This window comes from Cariama cristata, unplaced genomic scaffold (assembly GCF_000690535.1).
Source record: "Cariama cristata isolate BGI_N322 unplaced genomic scaffold, ASM69053v1 scaffold33572, whole genome shotgun sequence".
Taxonomy (NCBI): Eukaryota; Metazoa; Chordata; class Aves; order Cariamiformes; family Cariamidae; genus Cariama; species Cariama cristata.
In genome coordinates, this window is record NW_009603811.1 from 181 (window position 1) to 13,386 (window position 13,206).

Genomic DNA, 13,206 nt, shown 5'->3' on the forward strand with positions numbered 1-13,206 from the left:
GCCTCTCGAGCCCCGAGGCGGGCTTCTTGTGCGCTGTGGGGAGCAGCCGGGGGGGCCTCCGCGAAACCTGCCGTGGTCCCAGGTCCCCTCGGGGTGTAAAACTCCCCTCGCCGCCGTGGCTCCCTCATAAAAACCGTCCTCGAGTTCCCTGTTACACTCGTGTGAGCCACCGAAGAAAACACTATCGGTTCATAGAAAGATACCGTTTCTTGATGGCTAAAATCGTCTGTCCCAGGGTATGGTGTGAAGACATAAAAGAAAGGCACGTTGTCAAAGAGGAACCAGCAGCTGGTACGAATATGAAGAAATGAGAGGAAAATTTCTCTTCGCACAATGTGAAGCATGAGGAAGAGTGGTTCCCAGTCGGTATGGCGATGTTCCATTTAGAGGGGAGTACAACGAGGGCATCATTCCTGACAGAAAAAAAGGTCCTTGTAAGTGGACAAAAATGTCAATAGATAATAAGCTGAACAGCAAATTTTGAATTTACATTGGGCTCAATTATTTTAGCAGTCTTGTATAAGCAATACAGAAACTGCATCCTGTAACAGAAGAGAAAAAAACCACACCACCTACCTGCCTAAAAGTTCAATGCTATATCGGACTCATTTCAGCATGGTTTTGGTAACCACTGGCAGGCTGTAGTCCAGCAGGGAGGAGGGCCTAACCTAAAGTGACCTCCTCTTGTCCCAGGGAGTAAAGGTACGGTGACAGCACTACTGCAAAGTGTTACCGGCCACAGCAGGCATCGGCCTGTGCTCGTCCCCATGTGAAGGCTAGAACAAAGTTCTGACAAGATGAGCGGTGCAAAAAGTAAATCATTAATATCTATTGGACTGCTTTTCAACTGCCTAGAAATGGTGAGTGCAACTCATTTGCCTTAAAACTATTTTCAAGAATGATATTGTGCTCTTTGTAAAAGTAAGCTAAAAGTTAGGGTGGAGACTTACCTGACACCCTCTTCTACATTCATATTTTGTTACTATTACACTTTTTCAGTGTTTATAAGTGACTTGAAAATAATGTATTAGGACCCAAGGTCTTTCGAAGTCTGTCAACAACTGAGAACTGGATCAATAGGCAGATTCGGAGAGGAAAATTAAGAAGTAATATGATCTGCATACCTGTACCAAATCTTATTGGCTTCATAAACTTTCTGTGCTTAAAGAATATGAGCAAATATATCATATCAGTAAAACGTGTTAAAAACTGTAGTATTTTAAGTTGTTGTTACTAACATTATTAGCTTTTTAATTTTCCAAATAAAATATTTCACTTTGTGTTTCTAATTGTTTTACATCTTCCTTTTCAGATCTTTTCAGCTAACACAGGTAAATCTTCAAAATGGTATTTTGGTTTTGCCTGCTGATTTTTGAATGGGTCTGAAGAGAACACACACATGTGTGATCTCTAATAAAACATTCTGTAAGTTCTAGCAGCTTTATAAACAAAAATTGTTTTCAAGTTTCATTCAGCTTTGAAAAAATCTCTGTTGATATCTTTATAAATTTTAAATGTTATTTTTAAGAGTGCCAATTTGGTCAGACACTCCCACAGAGATTCTGACAGACCATTTACGCCTTGACACTAGAGTGAACCAGGGAGAACACTCAGCTGGACAAATTGTGCTGTTCATTACCTACATAATTGTGCTACAAATAGGATTCAAACTGTCCCACGTTTGCACCCAATTAATTGTTGTATCTTTTAACAGAAAAAAAAAACAACCCCACCCCTCCCCCCAAAAAAACCCAAAACACACTAGAAGAAGCATGATCTCCTAAGCGCAAGTATTTCCAATGTTTTACAACATTTTATACTTTCTTCAATCTCATATTTTGTGCCTACACCTCCTATTGCCTTAAATGTGAATACTGAAGAGATTACAAGAAATGCTCTCAGAATTCATTCATTCTCTGGTGATAGTACACGTTCCTGCATATACGGCGTTGTCAAGAGTCTTAAATGTTTAACTGTCGCAGACATGTTGTTGCAGTATCTGGACATTTACTGTAGCATATTCTTTTCATGAGTTGCAAAACAAGCATTTGATCCCATTCATGTGTGGAATACTGTTGACAGTGGTTGTATATTCATATGTGGATTATACCCAGTATTTTTTAAAATAATAAGACTACAGTATATGGGAGGGTTCAGAAAAATAGCCATCATCACAACATGATACTATAAGAGCAAGCAGCAGTTCTTACAGTAATTAATGGATTACAAAAGTGTACAAGGGAAATAGCACTCCAAATTCAGTGGATCCCTATCATCTGAAAATTAGGTCACGCAGATGCTTGATAAGGCACTGAACAATCTTCTTGTCAAGGCTTTACTAAATTCAGGAATGACTGAAATGGTTTTTTGATAATAATGGTAATTATTTTTTTTTTAGGTTTCTCTATGTCTATATACGATGTGACATCACGAAGCATTTATCTCAGATGGCCCAAGTTTTCAGGAGCCTCTTCTTACAGAGTCAGAGCTACAGCTGTGAATACTGTAGGCCATTCAGTACTGGTTCATTTTAGTGATGTTACACTTAAAGGAACTCTAACTTCATTAATTCCCAATACTATTTATGCTATACAAGCAGAAGCCATTGACAAGAATGGAATTATTCTTGCAAAAACACAGATTATGCACTCAACAGGTTAGTAAGAGAAACTTTGTGAAGTATAATTTCCATTGCCCTCTGTAGGACGGGGATTTTGTCCTTGATGTTTCATTGTACTGGTAGGGAACAGCTGCCATTCTTGTTGAAGCCTTTTGCTGGTGTTCCTACTGAGTTCAATATTAGCATGATTAGCTCCTTTTCCCCTCTGCTTTTTTTTAACATATAAGTTTCCCTGACCTGCCACGCACAGCTCACTCAGACTGCAGCTTTCCAAATCACCTACCCTTTCATTACAAATACAGATGTGAAGATTTTTCAGTTCTGATGCTGATAAACGGTATTTTTGTTTCATTCACAAAAGGACTTGTAGCATATAAGTCATTGATGGATATTGAAGAAGAATCTACAGAAACAGAAGTGCTTTTTTGTTTCATCACTGAAATGTAATTGAAAAAATATTCTGTTTTTAAAACAATTTCACTGGTAATATTTAGAAATAGCCATTATTTTTCCAGTAGAACTTGTTGCGTATAAAAGTAATTACTACAATAAAAATTGAAAGTAAAAAAGTAGCGGTGTTTATCCTGATAAGTATAAAAAAACTTCTATTGCTAGCTTAGTTATGAAAGAACAGATATTAATGATTAATGTTCTGTAATTTATTTCTGATATAAATCATGTACTAAATATTGTCTACTTGACAAGCAACTCCCTTAGACTTGTATAAGGATTTCCTGCACAGAAATTTTTATTAATTGTTACTAAAGACAATATTTTAAAAGTAAAAAAAACCCAGTGCAATAGCTTGCTCGAAGATTGCGAAAGACACACCTGCAAATGTTCTATAGGCATTGTCATATAGAATGTATGTTGCCATTTTTACAAATGGAGCAAAAGAGGGTGTCTGACTATAGCTGAATAAGAAAATGCTTGGGACTAAGAGAGCAGACATAATGCTCAGGAGTTGTATAACCGTGTATAATACTTGCTAGCGTCTCTGAAATCCCAAATGAGCTGCCTTGCTGTAAATAAGTTTGCCTCAAGGCACATACTTTCATCCCAAATACTTTTTCATTCCTTTTCTTAATTTTACGTGGAATACACCTTAATTTTATTTTTTTTCTCTTCTAGTGATTTTTTGCATCCTTGCAATATATGGACTTGCTTTACATATGCTGATTCTAGTCTGAAAATCCTAATTACTGAACATAAATTACTTGCGGTTAAGAAATACACTGTCTCTAGTTACGTTTGTGACTGCAATACATAAGAGCAGTACAAAAGAGCTCTTTCTGAATGGCTTGCAGCATAGCATAATAGAAAATCATTTAATTACAATCTTTGATGTGTCATGTTACTCTATATCTAAGCATATCTGCCCTGAGCAGGGGGTTGGATAAGATGACTTGGTCCTTTCCAGACTAGATTATTGTATGTTGCTCTGATATAGAAATGCCTATGGTTCAGCATCCTATTTCAGACTGCTTTGTATAAACATCCACTTCTTGTTATATTGCTTTGTGTATTGCTTTCTATACGCATCCAGTATAGTTAATTGACTATAGAGCAAGACAAAAAAGAGACCTCTCAGTGCAACCTAAGTTAAATAACGGTCATTTTCAGTAGTGATTTCAAGGGTACTAGAATATTTTTATTGAAAGATGAAAGTTGGTCTAGAATATCTCAAGACTCTGTGTATTTTGTTAATGTTCATTTAAACTTCATTGAACTTAAATTTTAAATATTCCTAGAAAGTGTAGGCCATTACACTTTGTCTTTGTGAAATGTTCAGAGCACTTGGCGTTGCACAGGGCTGAGTTCCCCGACTTCAGTATGTTTATCATTATTTCTGTTTTAGCTCCAGACATACCTGTTATTGACCAAGCTTATTCAAAACTTAGCAGCAGTATCACAGTGAAATGGAGAGCAGTACCTGGGGCTACTAGTTATTTGCTGACTGCACGAGATGGAGATTCCTTCATTGAAACTGTAGTTACAAATTCTCCAGGCACAGTGACGGGACTGAAACCTGCCACCTTGTACAGAATCACTCTCAGATCTATAAATTCAGGAGGAAAAAGTCAACCTTCACCTTTCAGAAAAGCAAAAACAGGTGGACTTTCAAATTTTTATTCTTATTTCAAATTCTGTAATGTTATTATAACATAAAGCAGTCATGCAAGCATCCTTTCTTTTTTTCTTTTATTTGAAGAGAAAAGAAACAGTATAGCCTGGGCATATACCAGTACTGAATTACTATAATCTTGTATTTTAAATTGTATTCATCATATTCTCCTTTCAGTTTTTGAGGACTAGAATTTGGCCATCTGACCTAATGACCAGGACAAGAATCTGAATTAATGGTTTACTTTATGACAGGACTGTAAGTTAAATGTTTCATAGGAAGTTTTACTAGAATTTGTATGAATATATGTATTTTATTTTAACAAAAGACATAACTTGATGGAATGGAAGAAATTAAGAAACAACTAAAAGTATAAAATAATAAGACAATGTAAAACTCAGAGGACGGGAGATGCAGTATCTTCATGGTGATTTTCATTCTTCTACACACTCAACCTTCCCTACTTTGTGTATGAGTTACATTCATTTTACAAAACCTGTAATACCCTAATGGATGCACCAAATCAGTCTCCATATTTATTCTGTCAGTCTTGCATTAATTTATTTTTCTGTTTTTGTTGTTGCTGAATTTGTCTCTCAGAGTGCGGTTATTGTTGTTTCTGTGTATTCATTTCAAATTTGGCCCTTTCAAACAGTATTACTGAAAAACCAAAAGCTTAATTGGTGTTCTTTCTCAACAGTCCTGGCTGCTCCAATTCTGTCTGTTAGTTCTCCAAGTTGTGACTCCATTGCGGTGAGCTGGAAAGCTGTGTATATGGCAGCTGGATTCTCTGTGTCCCTTGTGAGATCAGATGGTTTGGGCAGAATACTGAAGGAGAACACTACCAATACTTCCTTGATATTTACAAATCTAGATCCAGGAACTCTCTATACTATCAAGGCATATGCCTGGAATGTCAATGGGATACCTGGAGATGATTTCACATATAACCAAAGAACAAGTAAGAAATTTTCTGTTCCGAAACCAACTAAGCATTAAAAAAACCCTATATACCAGGAAGTATTTATGTGTATGTGTGATTGTGTTATGTTTTTCAAAGATACATTGGGTAGATTCCCAGATCATAAAATTTTTACCCCATCTCAAAGTTCATGAAAGCTGAGATGACATGGCTACATTTAATGAATATTATTGTGACAAAGATACCATTAACTGCCACTACAGTTGTACCTAGGGCAGGTCTGGGTAAGGATTACACAAGTTCAAATAAGGCAAGGAGTTTCAATAGGAAGCTTTGTGCCAGTGTACAACTAGAACTATTTCTTTAAAAAATTGTCACTTTACTATGAATGAGGATAAAGTCTGCACCACAAAAATTGTATTTGGTTTGCAAGTTTAGAAAAAGATCATGTCTGTAGGCCACATGCTAAGTTGTATTTATGTTTTCCAAACTGATACACCATAGGTCCTAATGCACCAGCGGATGTTAAAGTAGCTTTTAATAGAGAAGCTTTAAGAGCTATTGTTTCTTGGATGCCAGCAGAAGGAGCTCTAACTTACAGTGTGACAGCCTCCAGTGGACTCTTGAAACTGAAGTGTAACACATCTTCTGCCTCCTGCATGGTGCAGTCACTCCGGTGCGGCTCTGAATACTATGTTTCTGTCACAGCATACAATGATGCTGGATCCAGTAAACCTACTGATGCAGTAGGTTTAAAAACAAGTATGTGTCATTAAACCTTATATAGTTTATGGCATTTTAACATCTATTTCTTTAATTTCAAATGTAAATTAGTCCATTGCAATTCATGAGTGGTTCTCAAATAGTTATTTCTGCTTCTGAACTTTGTGCATGAACTGTGCTATATACCTTTCTATTTCAGGGATAATAGCCTGAACTTTCTTCCTATTTCTGTGAGAAAAACTCACAATGGTGTATATATTGTTGGCTGAGGCAGTAAGCCTGCATTTTCCTCTTACCAGAAGTACCTGTTCTAACGTCAATTTTCTGAGTGTAAAACTAATGTGAGGAATAACAGATCTGTCCTACTGTGTCAGGTCTCTCACAAGTAGATTGGGAGAAATCTGTGAGGAAATAGCATTAAGGACTGGCCCTAGGCTGAGAACTGTTCTAGGCTAAATCTAGTTGTTACTTAGAAAGGAGGTTGACAAACCACATTCGATTAAAGTAGCACCACTAGACTAAATTAAGATACTGTCAACCATTCTCAGGCAGCAGCTTTGTCAGGACAAAAGGTTGCTCGTTTCAGCTACTTGGCAGCACTGCCATGTCAGAGGTTATTGCTTCCTGACCTGTTAGATGAACTGCCCGTGTAAGCAAAACCTGAACCAATTTTGTCGTTATGTGCTACCTTAAAGACCCAACATTATTTATGTAACCTGCCTCATTTTGACTTCTCATTGATGTGAGTTAGAGATCATCCATGTGAGCAACTCAGAGATGGATCTAACAGGGTAAGAGAGCCTTAAGCAAGAGACAGGTTTTAAGCTGTGGGCTGTAATCTTCTCAGCCAACATTGGTTAAGCTAGATCATGTATATTCGTTCTAATAGCAGCAAGCTAAACTTTTTGAACTAGAATGTAAATGTTATTTAAGCAAAAGCCATGGAGTTCGCAGTTTAATGTGCCATTTTGGGATGCCAGAAAGGAAACCTGAGCAAAGGACAGCTCTATTCAGACGTAGCCAGTGATTTTCATACCAATATATAAAAGGGCTTTCACACAAGAGCTTTTGGATGCCAACTGCTATTCAAGCTAGTATTCCGATTGTCATCCAAAACTACTATTTGGGAGCACAAACTATGCCAGTTCCTTTTGAAATGCTGCCTGGTGCCACTGTTTTTGTTCACAGGGGCTCCTTAAGCAGATCTCTTTTCTGTAAAATGTGAAGGTAGCATCTGTTTTGTTCTGTAAAAATCACACTCACTTTTCATCTAAATATAAGTAGCATCCTCTGTAAGGGCAGATAAGTTGCTATTTTCTTGAATAAGACAGAGCAACTGTTCAAGCTGAGTAGAATAATTCTATATATTCCTGATTTTACTTTATTCCCCAAAAGTATAACTTCAATAATTACAATTACTTCAATGATTACAATTCTTTTTTCCTTCTTTTTTAAAATTTTTTTTCAGTTCCATGTGCACCAGTAAATATATTGATTGAAGAGGATGAACCTGGCCACTTACTGGTATCATGGTCTAGCGTCAATTTTGGTCATTATTATGTGGTTTTTGTGAAAAGTGATGATGGCTTGGAAGTGCACTGCAACACATCACATACTCAATGCCATTTCCAGTCGGACTGTGGCTTTACTTACTTCATTAGTGTCTTTGCATATAACAAGGCAGGGCAGAGTCCTTTAGGTGATGTATTCAATTACACTACTGGTAAGTAGCACTGTATTCTTGCAAATTCATTTTGGATCCTTTAATTGTGTTTATGGTAGAGCTGATTGGACACTTTTATTGGAAGATAATGACTTCAACTTCTATTTTTATTCAATTTTGGGGCAAAACACACAAAGGTTAGCAGAGAAAAAGAACCACTTCACATTGCAGTTGAATTTAACTTGCGTAGTCAAGTACAACAACATGCTTACAGACTTGAAAATAGTTTCACGCTGGAAAATGATTCATAATCATTAGGCAAGGACATATGAATAACACACAGTCCTGGTATAACATTTGACTTCTAGTCCTGTGGTTTGGTTTTTTTTTTCTGTTGCCTTAGGAAGGGTGTACCAAAGTCTTAAACTTCCTCATAGAGAGTTTTCATATTTGGAAAATGAAAAAATAATGAGTTCAATGGGAAATTGTGAATAACATTGTTAGAGTTATTTAACCTCTAGATGCTTTGAAATTTTAAATCAAGGATATACGTAATTCCTATATCTTACTTATAATTAGAATGCCCTCTCTTGTTTGGGAAGGAGGGGTACTGCAGTAATTCAAGAAGTCTGGGATTAATGAGACTGTTTGCACAATATCAGTCACCTCTGGAGATTTAAGACATGAAGCACATAGATAAACGAAGCAAGGCTCGCTGGTTTCATGCCAGTTTTCAGTTCACGTTCAAGTTTCCCCCTCTGCCTTGTCTGTTCCCAGCACCTTGTTGCCCCAGCGACTTGAGGGCCGTGTTCGTGTCGAGCGACACGGTGCGGGTCACCTGGGCTCCTGTCCGAGGTGCTGAACTGTACCAAGCCAGAGCTGCTGACCGGAGCGGCGTGGTGCTCTGCAACGACACCGCCACGGCCTGCACCTTGTCGGCCCTGCACTGCAACACCCGGTATAATATCACGGTTTATTCTTTCAGTGAGGCCAGGGGCAGCAACACGTCGTGTGCGTCTCAGTACGTGGCAACAGGTAGGATGATTGTTCTTATTTTCCCTTAGCAGAAGAAATAATTAGACACTGCAGGGATTAATGGATTAAAAGCATTACTAGAGTGCTAAATTACTATGACTGGTAAAAAATAATAATTTTAAAAAATACTGGAAGTCTTTAAAAATATACTGTAAGCAGGGACCTAAAAACAGATTTGGATTGAAAGCTTCTGATAGCTCCAAAGTTTTGAAAATCAGATTTGCAATTCCTCTCTGGTTCTGTATGCAAAATCCTTATGTTGTCAGTGCTGTCATGAATTCTAAATTCTCACCAGGAGTAAACACTTAAGGATCATATACTTTTCCAAAGTAGTTTGTCAGTTCTAACTAGAATTTGATTTTCATGTATCACTTGCATAGTAGGCATAAACAATCTATTTAAATACTGTTAATATGAAATATTTCAGCTCCCTGCAGTCCTGAAATTAAAAATATCTCAAAGGAGGCTCTTCCTGTAATCATTGTGCACTGGCAATCTAACAATGAAGAAGCTACATATATTGTCACTGCCAGAGGAGAGGCTGGACTTTGGCGTTGCACGAGCTCTGGAAATTTCTGTACCCTAATTAATCTTCCCTGTGGATCTGCTTTCTCTGTTAGTGCTATAGCAAGATCACCAGCAGGACAGAGCTTACCAAGCTACAGTGTCCCTTTAGAGACAGGTATGTGGGAATTGTATATAGTGGAAAATATTTAGCAGCATAATATTAAAATAATTTTATGTCTCTATGTGGTTTTGCCTTTTTTTTTTTTTAATTGCAATGTGTGCATATTATACTATCTATTGCTGGATGCTGGACGTCCTCTGCTTAAACATATACATATCTCTGTGCGAGAAGGATCATTTGGCACTTGCCTCATACTGAGAAGCCTTACTACAACCAATTACCATCTGGCACAGCTAACTAAAATGTAACAACATAATCCACTAATGTAATGCATAACTTCCTTGTCAGCATTTTGACTTCTACTATTACCAAGAGAGGCAATGAGGTGATGCCCATGTCAAAAAATAAACAGTGTGAAGAACAGATTAAAGCACATTTTACCCACTATACTTGCTATTAATTTGCTAGCAGAGTTTTGTCTGGTACCACTTAGCAAGACAATCTCCAGGCACAGTTCAGAGATTAATGCACACCAGGATCTATTTTTAACAGGCAGTTTGGCTGCAGTCATTTTATGTTGTAGAGGAAGAGACGTTAAACAGAAACAGAGCTGATCTGAGCTATATGCCTTGAGGGCTAGAGATGGATCCTGCTTAATTAAGCTACAAATGTACCCTGATGTTCTGGTGACAAATTTTAGTAATTTTTAGTGTCTTGGTGAACAGTCATCTTATAATAATTCCAGGGTTATAATTCACTGTTACAGACAAATTGATCTTATATGGACATTCTGTTTATCAGAAGCTTGTCAGAATAGTCAAGTATTTTTCAGCATGCTAATGTTTGCCTGAATGGTACGTGCATCTTCATTCCTTTGCTCTTGATCATATACTATTCTAGCTGCAACCCCCCCAAATACCTTCCATTTTCCAAGGACAAACCAGAATTGACTTCTCTCTTTTTGTTCTTTTTAAGCTCCTTGTTGCCCTAATGACCTGATGCTAACTCAAGTGACACAGTCTGTAACAAATATCAGCTGGTCTGTCGGGAAGGGTGCACAGACATATGTAACAATGCTGGAGTCTCCAAAAGGACAGGCAAAGTGTCACACTCTTCAAAACTACTGTCTCCTGGGATGCATCACATGCGGCACCAACTATACAGTATCTCTGAAAGCAATCAGTGAAACGGGTTTGACATCCAGTTGCACATATCAAGGATATTCTTCCAGTATGTAAATGCAATTGAGAAGAGAGAGACTCATATATTGTACACTGTTCCTCTCACACAAATAGTGCAGCTGAAATTCAATACATACTTAATACACTTGCAGTCTCTCTTTTCAATAAGTGCACTGTTCTTATGACGGCCATCAAGTGGCTACCTGAAGAAGTATTGATAACATTGCTCCAGAACCAATTTTTTAATTTAAATTATGCTAGGGCATAATTCAATTTTAGAGAACAAAAAAGGATTCTGGGGACTCTAAGGTAGACTTGGTGCCTCCATAGTGTGGGAGAGCAACAATATTCCAACATGTGAAACAATGGCTGAATTCCAGCTCCATAATATGAGTCTGATGATAGAACATTTTCTTCCCTAGTTCTGTTCAAGAATTATTTTGTCTTTCTGTGAAATAATAATTTCTCATTGAAATCCTGGCATCTAGTGTGATAGTACTCATCTGGTTTAAAATGCACTCTAGGAATTTATAACATATTGTGGGTTCAAAAAGTTTGCTTATTAATGTTTCTTATTTTATTAGGTGCTTGCTGCCCTTCTGGGGTGAAGCTATATAGACTCGGCAATAATGGCATCAGGGTACACTGGCGAGCTTCTGATGAAACGATAAACTACAATACTGATTTACATGGCTCAAAAGGCAATTTCACCTGTACCTCTAGCTCAGACCTAAGTCACTGTGATATCACTGAGATACCTTGTGGGGATGTCTATACAGTGGTAGTATCTCCAGTTACTAATAAGGGGCCGAAGCTTACATTCTGTCCTAAAAAAATATATTCAGGTAAAACTGAAGTTTATTTGAATGATATGGTTTTGTCCATGCATGCTAGATGGTTAAAATGTAATCCAAAGATCTGTGAGTAAAGGTGGCGTGGAGGAGAACTTTTCTATTCTAGTGTTGACTCCAGAGTAAGCTTGATGCTGTCTTGCAATATCTGTGACAGGAACTTCACAGGAGCATTTTGGGACTGGGCATACTTATTTATACAAGTGCCTCTTAACTGGATCACCCAGAACCTGGTGTTAATTTTCAGCTGGGAGGTTAGTAGTGGTTAGAATACAGAAACAAATAAATGAGGATTTTTAATTGTTTTGTTTTCTAATTTTTTAATACAATTATTGTTCTTGAATAAAGAAACAAAACCATGAACCACTTCTAAGCTACATGTTTTAAGTAAAAATTGTTTAAAGTGGGAGTAATTTCCTTGGGATTCCTTTCCCAGGGCATAAATCTAATCCATTATAAAATTACTGCTGTCTGATGGGATTGCACAGTTGTATAGCATGGACTACATTCTACAGACTACTACTGTTTTCTGGCTTACAACCTGACACCTAACATTTATACTACTGTTTTATGTCATTTCAGTAACCTGTTCTGGAAGCTCTGTTGGAATGGGTAAGAGCACACAGTACATTTATTCCAAATCCATGATGTTTGGAAACCATGTTAGCATTATATAACTCCAAATAAGATGCAACTAATATATATAATTTGATAGTCGAGGCTTGTGTTAGTGTTATGCAGGTTTGTCTCACCCTCCTATCTTCTAATGTATCATTAAAAAACCAAACTTACCTATATTGTGGCCTGTATACCATCATGCATTCTACGCTCTCACATTTACTATTTATCTGATAGCACATAGATGTAGCTTTGCCACATCCCATTACAAATTAAACTAGGTCACACTTCTGATTTTTATTTTTTTAAAAAGTAAAAAAAAACAAACCAAAAACACACCAAAAAAAACACACGTCTGGCTTACCTCAACCTATCTATTCTACCTAATTTCCTCTTGGGTTTCAACAGGATAGTCTTGTGCTTTATTTGCCTATGTAAACTGCTAGAATCAACTTCAAAAGCAGCCACTGAAACAAGCCTTTCTCTGAAACTGAAATTGTCTTAATTTCTGATTTCTATTATAGTGATTTATAGAGGAAAGAGCAATGCAGAACAACATATCTAGATGAAAATTCTGGTTCAGATAAGGAGGTAAGTTTTAAGAGTTGTAATTCAGATTAGGATGTATTAATCAAACTTTTCCTGCTGCTTCAAGTCTTTGGGACTGGAGGGATAACCTTGACCAGTCCTGTATATCCCAAGTATAACTGGTTTGTTAAAATCCATCATACTTACCTCCGAAACCTCATGTTTTCTACTCCTACTATCAATACTGATTTGTCCTCTTCTCCATTTACAATAAAACCCTCTTTCACTTCATTAAGCCTTTTATAATACTAT

At 37.2% G+C, this 13,206-nt stretch overlaps 1 protein-coding gene across 1 annotated transcript; it reads left to right on the top strand.

Moving 5' to 3' along the window:
- Positions 1–797: 797 nt before the first annotated feature.
- On the top strand, positions 798–12,931 carry FNDC7 (fibronectin type III domain containing 7). The gene is made up of 12 exons (XM_009695351.1): positions 798–860; positions 1,313–1,331; positions 4,479–4,733; positions 5,446–5,706; positions 6,172–6,429; positions 7,859–8,113; positions 8,831–9,088; positions 9,516–9,770; positions 10,692–10,946; positions 11,482–11,742; positions 12,331–12,360; positions 12,891–12,931. Exons 1-12 carry the CDS (start codon positions 798–800, stop codon positions 12,929–12,931), a joined length of 2,211 nt encoding a protein of 736 aa, XP_009693653.1.
- The last annotated feature ends 275 nt before the right edge of the window (positions 12,932–13,206 follow it).

Excerpts from the sequence above, each read along its gene's own strand:
- FNDC7 (XM_009695351.1), top strand. The coding sequence starts at position 798 with ATGAGCGGTGCAAAAAGTAAATCATTAATATCTATTGGACTGCTTTTC. Across the intron at positions 9,771-10,691 it reads CAGTGTCCCTTTAGAGACAG|CTCCTTGTTGCCCTAATGAC; the intron begins GTATGTGGGAAT and ends GTTCTTTTTAAG. Across the intron at positions 10,947-11,481 it reads ATATCAAGGATATTCTTCCA|GTGCTTGCTGCCCTTCTGGG; the intron begins GTATGTAAATGC and ends TTATTTTATTAG.